Source organism: Rhamphochromis sp. 'chilingali' (genome assembly GCF_963969265.1).
Source record: "Rhamphochromis sp. 'chilingali' genome assembly, chromosome: 6".
Classification (NCBI taxonomy): Eukaryota; Metazoa; Chordata; class Actinopteri; order Cichliformes; family Cichlidae; genus Rhamphochromis; species Rhamphochromis sp. 'chilingali'.
In genome coordinates this window covers 9,435,130-9,456,636 of record NC_137933.1, presented here as the reverse complement: position 1 = coordinate 9,456,636, position 21,507 = coordinate 9,435,130, and the positions used below count along the sequence as shown (strand labels likewise).

At 42.9% G+C, this 21,507-nt stretch overlaps 1 protein-coding gene across 4 annotated transcripts in view; it reads left to right on the top strand.

The window, feature by feature from the left end:
• The window catches only part of lrp4 (low density lipoprotein receptor-related protein 4), a 109,430-nt gene extending 88,458 nt beyond the window's left edge, over positions 1 to 20,972 (top strand). Inside the window, exons 15-39 of one of the 4 annotated variants that reach the window (XM_080884063.1) lie at positions 4,281 to 4,457; positions 5,673 to 5,798; positions 6,448 to 6,656; positions 6,972 to 7,053; positions 7,173 to 7,278; positions 7,362 to 7,563; positions 7,730 to 7,919; positions 10,206 to 10,337; positions 10,618 to 10,758; positions 10,862 to 10,948; positions 11,033 to 11,204; positions 11,309 to 11,471; positions 11,636 to 11,861; positions 12,054 to 12,357; positions 12,497 to 12,715; positions 12,936 to 13,070; positions 13,171 to 13,279; positions 13,592 to 13,784; positions 14,267 to 14,380; positions 14,946 to 15,057; positions 15,369 to 15,430; positions 16,163 to 16,250; positions 16,377 to 16,518; positions 16,748 to 16,809; positions 17,635 to 17,768. In XM_080884063.1, the coding sequence (XP_080740189.1) occupies positions 4,281 to 4,457; positions 5,673 to 5,798; positions 6,448 to 6,656; positions 6,972 to 7,053; positions 7,173 to 7,278; positions 7,362 to 7,563; positions 7,730 to 7,919; positions 10,206 to 10,337; positions 10,618 to 10,758; positions 10,862 to 10,948; positions 11,033 to 11,204; positions 11,309 to 11,471; positions 11,636 to 11,861; positions 12,054 to 12,357; positions 12,497 to 12,715; positions 12,936 to 13,070; positions 13,171 to 13,279; positions 13,592 to 13,784; positions 14,267 to 14,380; positions 14,946 to 15,057; positions 15,369 to 15,430; positions 16,163 to 16,250; positions 16,377 to 16,518; positions 16,748 to 16,789 (3,533 nt within the window). In that variant the 3' untranslated portion in view covers positions 16,790 to 16,809; positions 17,635 to 17,768. Of the gene's footprint in view, positions 1 to 4,280; positions 4,458 to 5,672; positions 5,799 to 6,447; positions 6,657 to 6,971; positions 7,054 to 7,172; positions 7,279 to 7,361; positions 7,564 to 7,729; positions 7,920 to 10,205; positions 10,338 to 10,617; positions 10,759 to 10,861; positions 10,949 to 11,032; positions 11,205 to 11,308; positions 11,472 to 11,635; positions 11,862 to 12,053; positions 12,358 to 12,496; positions 12,716 to 12,935; positions 13,071 to 13,170; positions 13,280 to 13,591; positions 13,785 to 14,266; positions 14,381 to 14,945; positions 15,058 to 15,368; positions 15,431 to 16,162; positions 16,251 to 16,376; positions 16,519 to 16,747; positions 16,810 to 17,634 lie in introns of all 4 variants that reach the window. The other 3 variants (XM_080884064.1, XM_080884062.1, XM_080884061.1) reach the window with 3 other exon arrangements.
• The last annotated feature ends 535 nt before the right edge of the window (positions 20,973 to 21,507 follow it).

Here is a 21,507-nt window from a genome sequence, read left to right as displayed (position 1 = left end):
TGCAAAGTCAAAAGCTTTACCCAAAAATGATGGGCCTCTTGAGCAGCCTTGCTTTCAGCTCCTTACCTGTTTATTCCTGCTGTGGCTGGTTCTTCTTCCTCTGTAAGTGACCAGGTTTAAGGATGGCAACGTTTTACATTTAAGCACTTTCGAGTGACTAATTTCAGCAGTTAAGACAACATAACTGCCAAGTGTAAGTACATGTGAAGTGAAAAACACACAAATTATGTTTGGACCAGAAGCTCAACAGTAGATTCAAGCTTCAACAGATTCAAAAAGTTTTCATTTTTGCCACCAGAGTGAATAGGATCGATAATGCACAAGTCTTTAAAGGAGTTCTTCAAACTGGAATGACTCACATACTGCTCATAATTCATATGACCTCACAAGCTGCTGAAGGATTCTTTTTTCTTCTTTTTTATTAAAAGCTCTGAGAGAGGCTGGAGAAACAGAAGAGATGCTGTATGTGGTGCGCAGAGGTCTGGCTGGAATTCAGGCTCTCATTCTCAATTTTCATTAATTATCACACTCACGCTAAGAAACACACATGCGGTAAACAAAGGGATGGATGTCGGATGTAGCACGCTGATGCCTCATTACTCCATTATGCCATGTGGCGTTAATCAAAAACATATTTCCATTAAAGAGCACATGTGGTTACCGCTGAAGTGTAGACACACACACACACACACACACACACACACAATCTATAAATGACAACGTAAAGCCAAATGTGTGGCTCTGTTTATGTTCTTGGTTCCAACTGAGAAGTGCATATGCACACTAAAAGTGGAGCTCTTGCAGTGTAAGCAGGCAGGGTTCTCTCTCTCTCTCTCTCTCTCTCTCTCTCTCTCTCTCTCTCTCTCTCTCTCTCTCACTCACTCACTCACTCACTCACTCACTCACTCACTCACTCACTCACTCACTCACTCACTCACTCACTCCCACACGCACACACACATGCACACACACACACCAGCTTATTAGATTTATGGGTGGGACTCTAAAGTCCGCAAGCATTTGGACAGTCACAGTTTTATAGGACATGAGATTCAAAATTTGCTGGGTTTTTTTAATATAAAGGTTAGGCAATTTGCAGCGATTACACAACACAAGTTGAATCAGGATGAGTGCAGGTCTCAGCTGACAGTCACTTTCAATTTGGGGATTTTTTTTCCGCTGATGAACTAAAAAGTGTGGAATCAGTGATGATGAAGAGGGTTTAAGAGTTTGAAAAGAGAGAGAGAGAGTGGCAGGGGGACTGTTTGATGAGTGTGTGTGTATATGTGTGTATGTGCACACCATCAGCCCTTTGAGCTCTCCTTAATGATGTGTGCTCTCAGGATAAAAGGCTGTAATTGGCCCTGTCCTTCCTCCACAGCCTCTGTTTGCTCAGACAACACACAGGACAAAATAGGACATTTGTGTGTGTCTTTGAGTGTGTGCATGGTTACATTCTGAGCCACTACGTCAAGGAATGTTAACAAGCATTTATCTCTCTGAACCTATAGTTCTGTGTGTGTGTGTGTGTGTGTGTGTGTGTGTGTGTGTGTGTGTACACTATCTGGATTTCTGCCAGCTCCTCTGTAACTGGAATTGGAGCATAGGCGGTTGTCACGGTAATCACCACTATCCTGTCTGCACACCTGTACACCACGAGGTAGGGAACAGGAAGAGATAGGGTATTGCATACTTGTGTGCTGGTGGGGGAGTGTTTATATTTTTTGTCTGGACTCGACAAATGCACAATGCTGTATGGCAGAAGACTGGACATTTAATATACCCAATAGGGTATATGTAGGTAGACTTAAATTAAACTATGAAATAATGGCCCCTGTGGACAGCACTTTAGTTCACAGGTATGAATTAAATTTAATATCTATAGCGCTATATCACAACTACAGTAACTTCAGGGTGCTTTAAATTGTAAGGTAAAGACCCAACAGTAATGCAGAGAAAACCCCAACAGTTACCTATGAGCAAGCACTTAGGGACAATGGGAAGGAACGGTCAAGAAGAAAACTCGGGCAGAACCAGGCTCGGGAAGTCGAGCACTTCTGATATGAAGCTTTCTTTTCAGTGGAGGCACAGTATCCACAGTCATACACAGTTGTGATATAACACAACAAGATAATCGGCCTTCAGGTAGCTGCTCTACAGTGTTGACACATGGTATTGAAGACGATAACAGTGGAAGAATTGTATCATTAAATTTAGTTGCAGCACTTTCAGTAAGACATCTACTGTAAGGAAATGTATTTCCTACTGTTGTGTAATCCATCTGTGTTGATATGCATTAGTGCACATGGCAATATATGTTGCTGTCCAAGTGATGTCTTTTTAACCAATGGCCCTACTTGTTTCAGCAAGACAAACCAGATTCTGCTATAATATGGTTCAGCTTTACAGATAAAATGCATTAAAGTGGTATTCCTAATATCACTATAGCTTTTTTTGTTTGTTTGGAAAAACCTAACCCTGAAACTTCCCATCACACTATGGACCAGCGTTCTGTCCAGCCGGAGGCCTTGCTGTGTTGCTGGTGACCTATAACAGGAAGTGAGACATATTCAGGCAAGCTGTGAGAGGAATATGAGGTGCCACGTGTGTTAAAGAAGACATAGCTGTGAAGGCTTGGTGGGATGTTTGATGCCCTGTCCTCCTGCAGCTGCTCCTGCAGCTGTCCTGGGGAGAACAAAAAAGGAGCAGGAGCAGAGATGACAAGGAATGAGCTGATCATATCAAAACAATCATTGAGATGTTGGTGACTAAGAGGAGGGAACTGGGTGTACTATTGTCTCCCTCATGTTGAGATAAGATCAGAAAACACACGTTGAGCCACTATCATTTCACACACACACACCTGGACCTGTTTGAAAAGAAGAGACGAGGGCAAATGTAGAGGTGCTGTTTTATTTTATTTCATTTCTTTTGTTCAGTTTTCTTGAATAAACCTCATCGAACAGTCACACAAAACGCACCCAGATACTCTGATCCTTGTGGCTTATTATCGCTGTGATCTCGCTCCAGTTTTTGACGTTTACCACTTAACATTTCTGCTGTGCCGTACAACACTGTCATTAAACTAGCAACGCTGTTTTTAAAAGCTGTGCGCCAGCACACTCGCCACACCACTGCAGCTCTGTGTGGCAGCAGAAAGCACTTTTTCCATCCGTTCGGCGTGCCCATCCGACTGGGCTTTGCGGCTTCTGTGCTGGAGGAAGATTAAGGCTGGTGAAAGAAAAAGAACATTGATTTGGACAAGTGTGGAGGAGTCACCCTAGTGTGATGTTCCCACAGGAGACATATCTGCACAGGTTCCCCACAAATCAACTATTCGTGTAAGGAACAGAAATAGCCACAGAATTAAAGCCTTGGAGCAAATTTTTCCAACCTTAATAAAAGCAGTTAGCTTTCACGTGTAAACATTAATATCAAGGAGGACTGGAACAACAAATGACACGACTGATTATCCCATTTGCATTTTCTCTTTGTTCTTTTCTCTGCTTTGACGAACTTTGAAGAGGCTTTTCTCAAACAAAGAGATGAAGCCTCGTCAAACAGCTATGCTTGAACTTTGATTTTTAAATATTCAGCCGCAGATGTTCAAGGAAAATCTTCCATTTAAGCAGTGAATCTGAGTGGTTAGTTAGAAAAAAAGGCAAGCTTTTTGTCTTATTGCCAGAGTACTTCTGTTAATACAAAAACAATGTTAAAGATGTTAAAGAGCATTTAGACATCGAGCAGGCATCGATCTCTCCTTCAGAAATCTCACACATATCCTGTCCTGGTTCAATTTTCACTTTAAAATCTGTGAGTAAAGTTTTATTGTGGACACATGAGCAAAACTAGTCTGCATCAGTCTGATCCGGTTTAAGCGTGTTCTCTTACATTCAGTTTCCGGATGGAAAAGTCACATTATGTATGGAAAACCTACGAAGCGCCTCTGGTTTTGGACACTCTTGCCACAACTTAACCAACTACAGAGTGGTTTGAGGCAGTGTAATTGAAAGCAGTTCTAAAATGGGGATGATATGACATCAGCCAAGCCCACAGCTCTGATGTTTGGAGAGTTAGTGGAACAGGCCAAATGTAGCATGTGCGCTTTCCATTCTTTGTGTTAGGACTGAAACTTCATTGAATCATTACTTTGCTTATTATAAATGTGACAAACTCAGCTTCTGTGTTTGGGGGGGTTCTTTTCTCTCTCCTTTTTTTTGTTTGCATAAATGTCATTGTGGACTGTCGCCTTGCTAAACTCTGTTCTTGTCTCTCTTTAGGCCTTCCCCACCCATTTGCCATCACAGTGTTTGAGGACAGCCTCTACTGGACTGACTGGCACACCAAAAGCATCAACAGCGCTAACAAATTCACAGGAAAGAACCAAGAGATAATCCGCAACAAGCTGCACTTTCCCATGGACATCCACACACTGCACCCACAGAGGCAGCCTGCAGGTCAGTATCGGGCTGGGTCAACAGCTGGATACTCAGACTGATGTTTGTTACATATGTACAAAACTTGAAAATGATATTTTTGTTCTCAATAAGGTTTTTGTCTGGTTAAATAAAGGCCTTATCTAGGGATGGGTTGCAGATACACAAACTAAATAGACTATTTTTCACATTTTTCTCTCTGAATTATTAGTTTTTCAGCTGACAGCTGTTTGCAACTTTCTGCAAGGTCACAAAGCAGCAGCTTGAATCAGAACAACCAATAGCATCACAGTGAAACAGCAGAAAACATTGCATTGATCTTGTATTGATTATGTTGCATTTTACCTGTGTAGGTTTTTCTCAGTTGAGACTGTTACTGCAGTTTTGGGTTCATGGATCGGACAGTAACACACAGCAGCAACAGGAAGCTGTGCTAGCTCTTTTGTACATAGCTTCAGCTTGAGTTAAAAGCAAAAGGAAGGAGTCTAGTCTAATCTCATTATATTTGGATATGTTTACTTCCCATTATTTCAGATCTGCCAGTGACTGGCTGGGAGCAATGACTCTCTTTTTAAAGTATCCAAGTTTGCAGCTTGTAGCAGTAGATGATGTGCTAAATGGTGAGCAACAAAACATCAAACACAATATCAGCATTAGAGGAAGGAAGATGAGCTAGTTGAAGGCAGAAATGGGAGACTTATCTGAGGATATCATTGCAGGCAGAAATGAAAAATTTGCCTCACACAGTGGCGAACCCCACCATAGAATGATTTGTTGCACCAGTGTCAAGACCCTGCCGTGAACCGGCCAGTTGATGTGTGTTTTTCATCAGCATGATAGCAAAGACTTTGCTAACAAACCGTGTTGAACTTGACGTCCAGCCAAGAGAAAGTTTTTGTTAACGTGCTGATAAAATACTGCAGCAGCCCCGACACTAACATGAACTGTGAGCTGCCTCCGTGCTGGCAGGGGGAGGTCAGGCACTTTTAGACAAGATTTAGTCAAGTCATGTGAGTTCATGTCTGATCAGAACAAAAGAAAAGCCGACTCAGAACCTAAGTGAACAGAGCCCACACGCTGTGACCTTTTAATGAAAGAGGAGGCAGACATTTTTGGAAGTGTGACTATTTGTTTTGTTGCCCTGGGTTTGAGGAGAAAGTGGATTTGAGGGGTTTTTATTTTTTGAACCACTTTACATGTGATATACTGAGTTGTGTCTGCCTGTCTCTTCTCTAGGTGGCAGGAACCGCTGTGGCACCAACAATGGAGGCTGCAGCCACCTGTGTCTCCCCAGCAACAAGACGTACACCTGTGCTTGTCCCACCGGCTTCAAGAAGGTGGACAGTTACAGCTGTGCCACTGGTGAGTTCCTCCACTGTTTGTTGTGGAAAGTACAGAAATACTGCTAATATTATATTATTATAATTAATATTATATTAATATTATAGTAGTTTTTAGCGGCATCTATTCATACTAAAGTCATTTTTAATAGCCAATAATTTGGAATCTTAAATTAAAAACAACAAAAAAAAGCTCTGTCTTCTGTTTTGACTAATGAACCGTGTGTTCACACTAATGAAGAGAAAATAATCCTGTAACACATGGTTAATCTGATCAGCCCCACGATTAAGGTGTAGGCTGTCAGAGGAATCAAAATTTCAGATGAAAAATGCCTGTGCAGACAATTATAAGACACCTACTGCATGTAAAGTGAGATCTCATTTAGGGAACATTTAAAGTGAGTTCAAGTGCATGTTATGGTTGAGCAGCTGAAGAAAATTTGAGCTAAAATGCAGCGTTTTCATTTTTTTCCCCACTGTAAAGTCATGCTGCTTGAAATTGAATAAAAAGTATTCTCATGACTCTGTTTAATTATGTTAATGCAGAGGGTGTGATTTGTGATATTAATCAGTGGTTACATGTCTTTGTGGTAGAGCTGTTTTACTGTGTTTAATGCTGACCCCACTGTTGAACCTAGAAGACTGACAGAAGACCTTTGGTCTTTAATCAGGTCTTGACAAGTTCCTGCTTTTTGCCCGAAGGACGGACATCCGACGAATCAGCTTCGACACAGAGGACATGTCCGATGATGTCATTCCTCTGGCTGACGTGCGCAATGCCGTGGCGCTGGACTGGGACTCCAAAGACGGCTACATCTACTGGACAGACGTCACCACCGACTCCATCAACAGAGCACTGTGGAACGGCACCAAGCAGGAGGTCAGTGATACCTGCAGGTTGACTGAACTCAGTACTGCAGTCTCGTCATTTCTCATCTGGCCCATACTTAAAAAAGGAGCAGAGGAGGACGGCAGCAGATTTAGGTTTATACATTACTGCCATCTACTGGGACTGAGGTGAAAGAGCAGCAGCTGGTCATCCTCTGTAGAATGTAGGAGCCTTCAGCACATTCATAACTCACTGCTGCAGGTTTACTACAGAATAACATAAAACAGACATGAAAATATTGCCATCAAAGCAGTAAACAGTAACTGTCAGCATGGATCTGAGCTGATCTTTTTCTTTTTAAAACAGGTGGTGGTGGAAACCAGTCTGGAAAGTCCAGCAGGTTTAGCAATTGACTGGGTGACCAACAAGCTCTACTGGACTGATGCTGGTAAAAAGTCTCATTTCATGTATTCTGACATAAAATATCATTTTATATCCATTTTCTTCATTGACCAGCTCAGCAGGGAGTGCTCCTCAATTTAACCTGCTCGTGTTTTTGGGTGTCAGGTACTGATCGTATCGAGGTTTCTAATGCCAATGGGAGCATGCGGACTGTCCTGATATGGGAGAACCTGGACCGACCGCGGGACATTGTAGTTGATCCGATCGGAGGGTAAGATGATGACATTTAAACAGAAACAGCTTGTGAACCTGGACAACACATGGAGTTCTAACTTGTTCCTTCTTTCTCCTCAGCTTCATGTACTGGACTGACTGGGGGGCCAACCCAAAGATCGAGCGTGCGGGAATGGACGCCTCCAACCGAATTGTCATCATTTCATCCAATCTGACGTGGCCCAATGGGCTCGCCATTGACTATGAGACCAAACGCCTGTACTGGGCCGATGCTGGCATGAAAACTATTGAATATGGCAACTTTGATGGTTCTGACAGACAGGTAAGGTGTTAGGTTTTTTCTGAGAAAACATTTGAAGTACGAAAATGTGTCGTCTTGTTTGTGTGTGTGTGTGTGTGTGTGTGTGTGTGTGTGTGTGTGTGATTATGCCTGTTCAGACATGTTCTAAAAGAGCTCATCAGACCTCTGCTGTTGTTTTTGCACACAGGTTTTGATTGGGACTCAGCTGCCTCACCCCTTTGGCTTAACTGTACATGAGGACAAGCTGTACTGGACAGACTGGCAATCCAAGAGCATTCAAAGCGCTGACAAGCTCACCGGGTTGGGGCGCCACACACTGGCTGAAAACCTAGAGAATCTAATGGACATCCATATGTTCCATCGACACCGTGAGACAGGTGTGTGTCTGTCCACTAAAGCATAGAGTTTTGTGTGTGTGAAGGAGAATTGGACTTGCAGCTTTAAACAGATATTTACAACCACAGTGTTGAATACTGTTAAACCTCTAGCTCAAGGGCGTAGATTTGGTTTTGGCATTGCTGGGGACGGATGATTCAACCACCAAACCCTGCCGTTTCTTTTTTTTTTTTTTTTTCCTTTTTGTCTTTGCTTCTTGATAAAAAAAAGGGAGAAATATATTTGCCTACATATGCTATTCTACATGCTTTTAAGCCATTTAAAATTACAATTCATAGTTTTATATGTGAATTATATAATGTTAAATTACTATTAAACAAATGACTGACTAAAGTATTTTAGGCTTTAGTTTACTTCCACATTCCATATAAATCAGGTATCATACAAAAATAAAAATAGCTTCAAATACAGTCATGACAATAAAAGAATATGACTTTAAGGACAACATTACTTCAGTTATAGTACACCAACATCTCTAACACATTAGCACTAAGGGAACACTGAATGACCTGGTGGTTTTTGTCCATAAAGCTACTCGTCTAAGATTACCACAAAGTAACAGATCTCTCAGCAAAATTATGCAACATTTTAGCCACACTATTGCCCCGATCAAATCAGTGAGCTGGGATTTTTTATTCTAAACATGGACTACTGTTACAGCAACAGACATGGACTACTGGTGACCCACACAACAACTCAGTGTCCACTATGTGAAGGAGCCGAACACATGCCTTCTCCTCTCGTTAACTGAGATAAACTGCTGGCCTATTTGTTTTACATCTATACTGTCTAGTCTCTCCTGGTGGAAATGGCATACAGCAGCATTGTTTAATCTCATTTGAGTCATTGTTGACCTTAGCCATCTTTTTAATCTTCTGAGATCACTGAAGTATCTTTCATCCTAAGTACATGCGTTTTATCCTCAGACTAAAATTATTACTATGTGCTTGATGTGCGTCACCTTTGGCCCTGGCTCTTCCCCTCTGACTGCACTAGGACATATTGCTACCTGATAAAATAACACATTGATTCGTGCCATATAAAAAGTGAGACATGTCAATTCAGATTCTTTGTCAAATATACACTAATGAATCAATTAACATCAGCAGCCTAACAATTGTTATGATGATAAATACTAGTTAATCTATAGCACCAAATCATCAGTAAGTCACCTGTGACCTCGCCTCGTCACCTCTGTCCGAGCTACAACATGGCAGAGCTGCCTCTACGTTATTCAAAGCCTAGCATAGCCTGTAACGTTATTATGACGGACACATTTTATGAGTGAACTTGAATTTAAGTGACTTACAGGTTTCTTTGAAAAATACTTTCTTATATCCAGGTTCTTTTTGCAGCCATCCTCCTCTCCTCCTTGCAGGTCCTCGCAGCGCAGGCTTGCCGCTGCTAAAACTAAACAGAGCTCCCTGAAAAGCACAGCCAATCACATTGGCCATATTTGTCACATGATATAGGACTCCAGTAGAGTACGTAATTTAACTCTTTCTGCACCGCTGGGTGAATGAGACGGTGACAGATCGTTTTTTTCTTTCTATCGGGTTTGTTTTTCTTTACTCGAACAGATCAAATTATTGGTGGGGACAATTTACTAATCGCTGGATATTGGTGGGGACATGTCCCTTCCGTCCATGCCAAATCTACGCCCCTGCTCTAGCTAATTGATGGAATTTGTAGGAAGCCAAATGGGACTGCAGGGTGCCGACTTGTGAGCCAGCCTTGTTCTTTTAGCGTTAGCTAAAGCAGCCAAAGTGCAGTCAGATGTCAAAAGCCACATCACGTTTTTCAAGTGTAAATCATCTTTTCATTATAAAGGCACAAAGGTATAAAGGCTGCAGTGTGTACACAGCAAAAATACAAATAAAAATATGTATCTTACACAAAGGAAGCTCTTCTCTCTGATGTGTGCTGGCTTTTCTCTGAGCTCACATCCAATATATCTACTGACACTAGGGAATTACAGGTAAACTGAACCCAGATCATTGGCTGAGAGAACAGAGCCTGTGAAGCCTGTCTGATCTCGGTGATGTATTTGGCTCTGTTGGGTGGCTAGAAGGGTTTTTCTGTTTGTTTCCCCAATGTTGTTGTGGGTTTCTCTCTCTCTCTCTCTCTCCCCCCCCCCCCCCCCCCCCCCCCCCCCACACACACACACACACACAAATTCTTTCATGCATCTCCCATTCATTGCTTTCAAGCTGACTTAGAAAGTAGGACAGGAAGTGACCCGAGTCTGTTTGCCTCTCCACCTGTAGTGCATAACCCGTGTGCGGTGAATAATGGAGGCTGCAGCCACCTCTGTCTCCTGGCGCCTGCTCCCAAAGCCTCCAGCTGTGCCTGCCCCACTGGCATCAACCTGCAGACGGATGGAAAGACCTGCACACCTGGTATAAAACAAACTCTGTTTACATCTCAGTAACATTTAGTAAAAAACAAAACAAAAAAAAGAACGACACTTCACAGTTTAAAAGTTTAACATGTACAAGCGTGTGTTAAGATCTTACAATGTGTTCTGTCTGAAACAAATGCTTTAAACAACATGTCCATCTCAAAGGGAAATCCGATAAGGAAAATCAATTTTTAAAGGACCGAGAAGATAAAAGTATGTCAGCCGCTTTTTGTGTTGCGACAGGAAGACGCTGTGATATGTGATCCTTTTGTGTGCAGGCATGAGCAGCTTCCTGATATTTGCACGTAGGACTGACATCAGGATGGTTTCTCTGGACATCCCCTACTATGCTGATGTGGTTTTGGCCATCAATAGCACCATGAAAAATACTATTGCCATTGGTGTTGACCCCAAAGAAGGTTTGTATGTCTTCTTAATTTTTTTTGTTTCATAAATATAACCGATGTAGGAATAAAGTCCTCAGCTGTGTGTATGTGTTTGCATGTGTGGCACCTCATGCAGGAAAAGTCTACTGGTCTGACAGTACGCTGAAGAAAATCAGCAGAGCCAACATCAATGGGATATCACACGAAGACATCATATCTACAGGTGAAGGATGGCTTACATGTATAAAGTCTTGTGACTCCGCCTCGTCAGAGTGTCATGACTTCATCTCTCACTGTCTCACTGTAGGGCTGATGACGACTGATGGTTTAGCAGTGGATGCTGTTGGCAGGAAGATCTACTGGACGGATACAGGAACCAACCGCATCGAGGTAGCCAACCTGGACGGCTCCATGAGGAAGGTTTTGGTCTGGCAAAATCTTGACAGCCCTCGAGCAATCGCCCTCTACCACGAGATGGGGTGAGCCTGATAGTTTGACGGCCTTGTATAGTCAATTAAAGCAAATCTCTGGTTGTTCTATGTTACTTCATCTTCTGTGTTCTCTTTATCTTCCCGTCCTCCAGATATATGTACTGGACAGACTGGGGAGAGCATGCTAAGCTGGAGCGCTCAGCGATGGATGGCTCAGACCGTGTGGTGCTCATCAGTAACAACTTGGGCTGGCCTAATGGCCTGGCCATTGATATGGCTGGCTCTCAATTACTGTGGGCTGATGCACACACTGAGGTGATTAAATGCTTCCAAGAATAAAATAAAGTGGATACAAGTCACAGTTAAAGATTTAAAAGCTAATAATGCTGTTTTCTAAGATGTAAAAGCTTTGAGCATGAAAGCGTCAGACGTTATGAAGTCATGGTGGTGATCCCACATGTGGTACTGGTCCTCTGCAGCGCATTGAAGCGTCTGACCTCAATGGGCAGAACCGCCGCACCCTTGTGACTCCAGTCCAACACCCGTATGGTTTAACCCTGCTGGGGTCCCACATCTACTGGACCGACTGGCAGAGCCGAAGCATCCAGCGAGCCGACAAGAACTCTGGGGCCAACACCATCACAGTGCGAGCCAACCTGCCAGGCCTGATGGACATCCAGGCTGTAGACAGGGAGAAGCCACTCGGTGAGTCTGGAGGACGGGAAGTGGAGGTCACATTAAAGATCTTTATGATTCCTTGACTTCTGACTTTTTGAATTTTTCTCAACTCACATGGTGATTGAACAATGTCAACATACAAAGTGTGCATGTGCGTCTTCCTGTTTTAAGTGCGCTCCTGTCTCTTTGCACTAATTCGTCACCCTGTGTCCTTTTAAGGCTTTAATAAGTGCGGGAGAAGGAACGGAGGTTGCACACACCTGTGCCTTCCTCGTCCCAACGGCACTTCCTGCGCCTGTCCCACTGGGATTCTGCTCAAGGGAGATGGTAGGTCATGTGACGATTCTCCGGAGACATACCTGCTCTTCTCCAACCGCGTGAGCGTGCGCAGAATCTCTCTGGACACCAATGACCACACTGACATACACGTCCCGGTGCTCGAGCTGCACAACGTCATCTCGTTAGACTATGACAGCGTTGATGGGAAACTTTACTACACCGATGTCACCCTGGATGTTATAAGGTGCAAATGCTAATTTTTGAGATATAAATTTTGTAAAGCACACATTTTGAATAAAGTTTGCCACTGTGCCACTGGTTGTGCACAATAAAGTTGAAGTAGCCCCTTATCATACAACGTCCAACATTAACTTGTTTTTCAGGCGCGCTAACCTGGATGGCAGTGGCATGGAGACGGTGATCAGCCAGGGCCTGAAGACTACAGATGGACTCGCTGTGGACTGGGTTGCCAGAAACATGTACTGGACCGACACCGGGCGCAACACCATTGAGGTGGCCCGCCTGGATGGAACTAGCCGCAAAGTCCTAGTCAACAACAGCTTGGATGAACCCCGAGCTATTGCAGTGTTTCCAAGCAAAGGGTAAGAGAGAGGAGTGCACTGGGCTTCACTGACAAACAAAAGGTTATGTTTGGTCTCCGTAGCTCTTAAAGTCAGAAATAGACTGCACTGAAATAGGCAGACAAACAGGCTGACTGTCAGCACGAGGTTTTCATTGTTGTACACTGAAGAATCACATAGTTGCAGAATTGTTTGTACCATAGAAAGACATGAGCTTATCAGGCTCACCTCGCCTCTGCAGGTTTCTGTTCTGGACTGACTGGGGCCACATCGCGAAGATTGAGCGATCTCACCTGGACGGCTCAGACCGGAAGGTTCTGATCAATACAGACCTGGGTTGGCCCAACGGCCTAACACTAGACTACGACACACGAAGGTTAGCTGAAGCATGACTGAGATATCTGTATGTCCTGTAAATGACTTTAAAGTTTATTATTGTGTAAGAATTCTGCAATAACTGGTAATGAATCCTGCAGGATCTTCTGGGTAGATGCCCACTTGGACAGAATCGAGAGTTCTGACCTGAATGGGAAGCTGCGTCAGGTCCTCATCAGCCCGGTGTCCCACCCATTCGCCCTCACACAGGTACCTCCAGCCCCCCCCCCCCCCCCCCCCCCCCCCTCTCTCCTCTTCACCCTCAGCTGTCATATGCTAGGCTGACCCTTTTCTTCCCTGGCTGCCTTCTCCAATCACCCGCTCTTTCACTCATGAGCTCACCGTGTGATTCTCTCCATCTTTCAGCTCATACTGAACCCATTCGACGTGACCATTTCTTCTACTTCGCTTTCACTCTGACCCTCATTTTTCTTCTTCCCCCCTTCCCTTTCTTCCTCTCGCCCCCTTCTCCTTGTCCGTGTATTTTTCCTCCCCCTCTCTTCTTCTCCCTCGTTTCCCCAGTCGAAGCCGGTGTCCTCCCCTCTAACTCCTTTCTCCCGACTCTCGCAGCAAGACCGCTGGATCTACTGGACGGACTGGCAGACTAAGTCCATCCAGCGGGTGGACAAACACACTGGCCGTAACAAGGAAACCGTGCTGGCCAACGTGGAAGGCCTCATGGACATTATAGTGGTATCTCCTAACAGACAGACAGGTAAGGAGGCTTTTTCTCCTGACAACTCCATCTGACGGGGAAGAGGCCAAAGGTGTCTCTGTTTATTACCTTTTGCTGAAGGAGCCAAAGCTACTGTGGATTTATGAAATATTGTCAGTGCTAGATAATTGGTCTGTCAATATGACGTTCACGTGGTTTGCTTGTGCGAGTAAGATAACCCTTTCTCCAGCATGGCAAGAAATCTGATTCTTGTTGATAAGGCTGATGGATTTCTTTCAGCCCGTTTAGTATAATCAGATAAAACAGATAAATTATTTTACTTGACACAGATTCTGGTAATTGGGTTGGATTCCATTTTAATTTCATCACTGTGCTGTTACTTGATGCCATCATAACTAAAAGCTCTCAGTTCTAACCTGATAAATGGACCAAAGTAACGGAGGAAACGCTCATTATTTTCAATTATGTTCAGTTAGTTTGAGCTGAACATAAATGTGAACGTCCCCTCTCCTTCCCTTTAGGTACTAACCTCTGTGGGATCAATAACGGCGGTTGCACTCACCTTTGCTTTGCCAAGACCAACAGTTTTGTATGCGCCTGCCCTGATGAACCAGACGGGCGACCGTGCTCCACAAGTAAGTGTTCTCTGTAATTTATCAGCCTGTACCAGTTAAAAAGTTTTAACTGAACTTTTTAACTGAAAACGGTAAAAAGTCACAAATAGGTTTTATATAGCAGAAGAACACTAAAATGGGCAGCACGGTGGCACGGTGGTTAGCACTGTTGCCGCACAGCAAGAAGGTCCTGAGTTCAATTCCACCATCAGGCCGGGGTCTTTCTGTGTGGAGTTTGCATGTTCTCCCCGTGTTTGCGTGGGTTCTCTCCGGGTACTCCGGCTTCCTCCCACCGTCCAAAGACATGCAGCTTGTGGGGATAGGTTAATTGATTAATCCAAATTGTCACTAGGAGTGAATGTGAGTGTGAATGGTTGTCTGTCCCTGTGTGTTAGCCCTGCGACAGACTGGCGACCTGTCCAGGGTGTACCCCGCCTTTCGCCCTATGACAGCTGGGATAGGCTCCAGCACCCCCCGCAACCCTGAAAAGGATAAGCGGAAGCGAATGGATGGATGGATGGAAGAACACTAAAATGACAAACCAAGAAATGCCCACTCAGGCCCTTGTTCCTCGTGCTTTGATCAGTTTCAGGTTACATCCCCACCTCTCCTGCCAGAGGGCCCAGCAGCACTCCTGTCCCTAACAAGATCCCTAAAGCTCCCACAGACATCCCACAGAGAGGACCCTCACTGGTCAAGTAAGTCTGTTGTGTTCATTAAATGGTTCACATTCTAGATCCAAACTGTGTTTGATCTAAATGAAATTGTCCCACTAATGAACACAGTTGTAGACTTGTCGATCTACCATGTTGGCATTTTAACTTTGGAATACAATGGATCTGTTTTGTGTACTTGTTTCTGCCTTACACATTTTTAGAATCCACAGAATCTGAAAGATTTAATGTTAATACACAGTTGTAAATATAGCAAAGTTGTTACAAATCATATGAAGTCCTCTGTGTTGCAGTCTATGGTAAATTAATATTTATTTTCCTCCTTATCGTTACAGCTGCACTGACAAGAACCTAAACATAGAGGGGTGTATGAACACTGTGGTGACAGCTCCTCACGGTCAGTACACCGAGACATTCACAAAGTCTGCCTACAGGGAAAAGAGAAAAGCTAGGCATCACTCTTTCTGCGAGATACAGTACATCCAGGTTGAGTTTACGCTTGAGCTTGGTTCAAAGACTGGCAGCTCACAAAGGCTGCTAGCATAGCTGTGCGACTAGTATAAAGTACACCTCTGAACAGGATCTTGACACAGATTATTGTTTAAGGACTCAGAACAGAAATGTAAATGTAATGTGTTTGTAGACAAAGACGGTTGTAGCTGTTGGTTAACAGCCAGCTAGCTAATGTTAAAACAGCTCTTAAGCTAGGCTAATAGTTTCTCCCCCTACTCAGAGTTGGACATCAGTAATGTTTGAATGTGGGACTTAAATAATATATCATTCGCATCAACCAAAGACCAGTTATGACTGTGAAGGTGAATAAAAATGTAAGATATAAGAACACAAAAAACGGCAATAAAGAGCTACTTTTGCTTTAAAGCTATTCAGTGATAAGCGTTGGCTATTTTTACTAAATGAAATTACTTCTCAAGACAAACATCGCAGACATACAGTTATGTCTGAAAGACTTAAAATAATATTCAATAACCATCTCAAGCTCGTTTCTCACTGGGTATTATGGGGTTAGCTGGGTTAATGACTGACCTGCAATGTTTGTGTAAAACTTTGTAGCAAATCAGTTTAAGCAAAGCCTGTTAACCACCCCTGTAATGTGTCCTGTCTGTTGTAGGAGAGGGACTTCATGTCAGCTATGTTATCGGTGGGGTTCTGACCATTCTGGCGATTCTGATCCTCATTGCTGCTTTGATCATTTACAGGTCAGTGTCCTGCACAACATTGCTTAAAAAGAATGTTTAATTACCTACATTTGACACAGAGGATAGGTAAACCTGTAAATTAAATTAAATTGTAATTGCTCTTATTGTCTTATTTTTGATCAACAGACACAAAAAGTCAAAGTTTGCTGACCCAGGAGTGAGCAATCTGACCTACAGTAACCCCTCGTACCGGACGTCCACACAAGAGGTCAAGATCGAGGCATCTCAGAAGCCTCCAATATACAACCAGCTTCGATATAAGAAAGAGGTAACGAACGGTCCGCAATCTGTGAGAAGTTGAAAAGGACACATAATGGATTTAACATGAATCCATGGTATTTGCATAGGATGATCACAGACTGTATTGTGTCTAAGCACAGAGACAAATCCCTTTACTGTTTGTCTCTGTGAATAGAATGATTGTAACATGTGACACGAGTAGGTCACAGACACCAGCGCTCATCTTCTCCTCCCCTCCTTTCTCTCCCTCACCGCAGCTCTCTCACCCCTACAACTCCCTCTCTCCCTTTATCTTTTGACCCACTTGTCCTGTGGAGAGGTAGTTACACAGCATGAAGGAGTCGTGTAATTCTAAACCGTCTCTTTGTTTTACTTCTGCCTTTCACAGCATGTCGCCTGAAAAATCTTAATGAATAACCTCCTTTTTTGGATGTAGTTTCAGAGCTCTGTGATCAGCAGCATGATGATTTTTATCCCACTGAGTGACTGTGTTGTGAAATTGACACTGAAACTGGCAACAAAGCCAAATGTGTGGGTGGATTTTGTTAAAGGTGCTACATGTATCAATAGTAACATTAAGTACACAGTGTGTCAAGCTGACAGCAGTTGTTCGGCTCATACTGTATTTCCCATAGAGCCTGCTGGTAATTTACAAGTAAAAAGGTTATTTCTTAGTAAAAAATAAATCTAAAACTAGCAGCAGCTTCCAGTATTCATCAATCTTTTTGCTTTGGAAAAGTATGCACCAACTTGTTTTTATTCTGTAAAACAGTCCAGATTTTTGTTTCTTCTAATTACGTACTTATAGCACCTTATTCTAAAAATGTATGTAGAAATGTGTAAAAAACAAAACAAAAAAAAAGCTAAATCCAGGAGCAAGCGGAGCTCCTGCAGCATGAGTTTTGTGGGTTTGAACGTGACACTTTGTTCTGGAGTGTTCTCTGACTTATCCCTGAGGTTTGTCCACCTTTTAACAGGCTGAGAGCTTTCTGCCTGATGTTAATACATTTTAATTAAAAAGAAAAAGAGCAAAGCGTTAGCATTAAAGATGAAAGAAAGAAGCATGACTTGACACATCAAAGGTGGATGATCTCTCTGAACTGCCGACGCAGAGTCAATCACTAATAGTGTTGTTGTTGTCCAGGGGGGAGTGGACGGAGGCTACACCAAGGAGAAGATCCGCATCGTGGAGGGCGTGTGCCTCCTGTCCAATGATGAGCTTTACTGGGACGACCTGAAACAGATCAAGCCGTCCCGAGGCGGGCTGCACACCTGCATGCGCACAGACACCGTGTCCCTGCAGGCCAGCAGCGCTTCGCTAGACGACGGCGAGACGGAGCAGCTCCTCCAGGAGGAGGCGTCTGAATGCTCGTCCATAACCACCCTGACCCCTTCTGCCATCACCCCGCAGCGTCACGCCCAGCACAGCCTGCCCGACACCGGCTGGGTCTCCGTACGCAAGCCCTCCACCGAGAGCGAAGTGTGAAGGAGGCCCTCTGTGCTTTATCTTGACCATCATTACCTAATATACACATGCAGTCACCTGTATTTAGAGCTGGTACAAACACACAAAGATGAATAGGTACAGAACACAGTAACAGCTGCATATGTAAACTAATGGTACATATCAACCTGGTTAGACACAACTAAGCTACAAAACACACATGTCCTGTCTTTAAAATTGGGGCTCCGTCCTACTTGTCCACACGTGCAGTGCAGTATCCTCAGTGCTGCTGCCTCGAGGCAAAAATGGAGCGTGCTGGAATAAGAAAAACAAAGGACTCTGGGGAGGAAGTGAACAGAGAGACACAAGCGTTAACGTGGAACCTTTTTTTTCTTTTTTCTTTTAAGGATACAGACTCTCAGTGCGACGCTTCTCTGTATACCACTTCACCTTTCTTTTTCTTTGTTTTTCATCCTGGACGGAGCTAAAGCAACATACCCCCCGGACGACGTAACCACAGAGTTCCCTCTAATGCCACTCATGTCTTTATGAACTATATTTATGAACATGTTTGTGGGTTTTTTTGTTGTTTTTTTTAATTTGTAGAGTGGGTTTGCTGACTTTCAGAGAATGATGAGTGCGCTAAGCTAGAAGTTTTATTTTTGTGCAGCAGCACCTGTTTTTTTTCTTTTTTAATTAATTTTATTTTTCAAGAGTTGTATTTATGACAGTGCCAAAGGGTGGGGCTTCAGAGTCTCCATGCTTCTTTCTCCATTTCACACTTCAACAGAGATTTATTCTCATTCTGGGATGTTTGTTTCCTCTGACTTGCCCCCCCTCAACCTCACCGGTGTGGGAGACCTCAGTGTTGGCATCTGCTTCTTTACAGCCTCCAAGGGATTAAACTAGAAATGACTGTAGCAGGTTCTCTCAGTTGGCTGCAGGAGGCCCTCCATTTTCTGTTTAAAGTTATACTTCAGTTATCGCTGATCCTCGGGCAGAGCGGAAGTCACCTCGATGAAGTAACAGCCTAAGTGCCAAATGTTGAATTCTTTTTCCCACTTCAGCTGTATATTTATTTCTCCTCAGATGCACATGCACATGGCATTTTCTCACTTATATACTCCACAGATAAAGCTGGTGAGCGATGCAGATACTTGTAAGGTTGTATGAATCCAGGTATTAAACGTATGTCTGTTTTTTTCTGTCCAAAAACACCGGGGGTTTCTCTGAAACCACTTTATTTCATCGGTCTTTCCAAAAGAAAAGAATTTGCTTTCTAAGTAGGTGATTAGTTTTTTTGTGTTTTTATTTTTGTTTTTTTCCCCCATTGCTGATGTGCTTGCGAAACACATTTTTGTAACCAGTGTGTGTAATATCCACTCACCTTCTCCACTAATATGAGATTCATTCTTACTCTGCTTGATAACTGATAGCAAGTAACAATAACAGAAATATTAGATGAACAAGTCATGAGTAACAAACGTTTTCGATTTTTAGATCACCACAAATAACAGTGTGAAGCAAGTCTTGCCTCTCAGCAGCCATCTTTGAACATTTATTTTGAAGACTCTATGTAAATGTATCTGGAAAAACCCTCGTCCTTAACTTCTATGTTCATATGGCCATAAAAAGCCATGTGAACAGATTTTTGATGAAGATCTGACTGGAAAAACGTTGGTTAACTTTGTTCTGTTATCTGCTTCTGACTGCTGACACGATCAGCGTGTCTGCTGCTGTTGCTGCTCGTTCAGATTATGAATACAGCAAAATAAAAGATTTTTAACAAGGTATCTTACCCACACCTTATACGCCTGTGGGGGCGTGCACCTTTACCATGTTCATGGGTCAGTGCTTACGAGATGATTGGCTAAGTCTGGCTCTTTGGGGGCAGACGCAGCACTGCTGCCATCTTTAGCATTTCAAAATTAGCCCATAGATTTGTGGCCAGTGTTATATAACGTTTCTAGTTTGAATTAAGTTTTCTTACTTCCTCAAAGTTCCACTTTTCACTTTCTATTAGCAACCAAGCTTCAGAGGCAAAGATATATTTTTAAAAAAAATTAAAAAATCTTGGCACATACAACCAGAAGTATCTGCTCGGCCAGAAACACTTGGAAGTAAATGAGAAAATTTGTGCTTTTGGTCGTTTGAGTTTAATTCCATCATATCGGATTCTGTGAGGTGCGCTCACAGTGTCTGCCACAGCACAGTGCAACAAAAGGGGTAACTTTATGCACGCTGTGTGTTGAAACATTTATCAGACAGCTTACTGAGAAGTGAATTTAATGGCTATCTCGCATTGCTTTATTTTTAGCGCCCCATTCTGCCTGTCGATTGTGGCGCAAATGAAAATACTATATTGCTATATGGACAAATATATCTTTGACACATTATAGAATTGTGTATTTTGAAGTATCTGCTACAAGCTCAGCAACATGCTGATCTGCTGCTAGACGAAGCACTGAGGCCAATGAGAGAGGGGCTTGGCAGCTACATGACTACAGTCTCTGATGGTTGGTCGAAGGCAGGCCTACAGAGCATCATAGCGACCCAGGATCCAGTAATCCACACTCACAGTCCCTCCAACTCTGCTGCAGGAATGCTAAAACTGTACAGATTTTATCACGCGGATATAAGCAAACATTTTTGTTGATACTGGGCTGAGTTGTATAGTCTTTTGTACAAAGGGATTTCATGACCGTTTTTAGACTTGTATTAATTTTACTCACTGGAAAAGAACAATGTTTTTGGGTTTTTTTGTTTTTTGTTTTGTTTTTGCTGGATTATTTTAACCACTGTGTTCCCAAGCCTTGTAAATGATAGGGAAGATGCCAGTTATTTAATAGTGCTCTTTTATCTTATGAAATACTGGTCACGTATAGCTGTTGTAAAGTTAACAAAAAGAGATATTTATGATTTTCGTTTTCGTTGTCACTTGATGTGTAAATATGAAAAGACTGTATATGTATGGCAGTACTAACAAGCTGTGTTGTGTGATATAGTGAATTATCCCTTTGCTATCTTTTAATATAAAATTGCATTTGCATTTCAATGAAACCTTCGTCTCACTCGTCTGTGCGCTCGTTGCTTTTAGACAAACGTGTTTCCTCGTCTGACATGTAGCAATGAAAAGGGATGCTAAAATCTTCAGGTGCTAATTCAGATATTGTTGTTACAATAGGAGGGGAGATTTAATCATGTGGTTTGGGGGGATCTTGTCAAAACAGATTTGTGAGGAGAAGTTGGGTCAGAATTTGATCTGCCATGAGTCTGATTGGCAGCAGCTTCACATTTCAGTATGACAATGATTCCAAACACACTGCCAATGCAGTAAAAGCATAATTGATAATACATACAGTGGACTGGTAAATAGTGTTTTTTCTAATCTAATTGAGCACAAATGCTTTCAAAGCATGCAGGATCATGTTGACAGAGAGTGGAACAAGGTACAGCCAACATATAACGAAAAGGTTTTAAAGTCCTTCAAGAAGCCAGGCGATCCTAAAGAAATGAGAAGTAAGCTTGCCTAAGAGTTCAGGCTGTGATGAAGCAAAGGTGGACATACTGGCT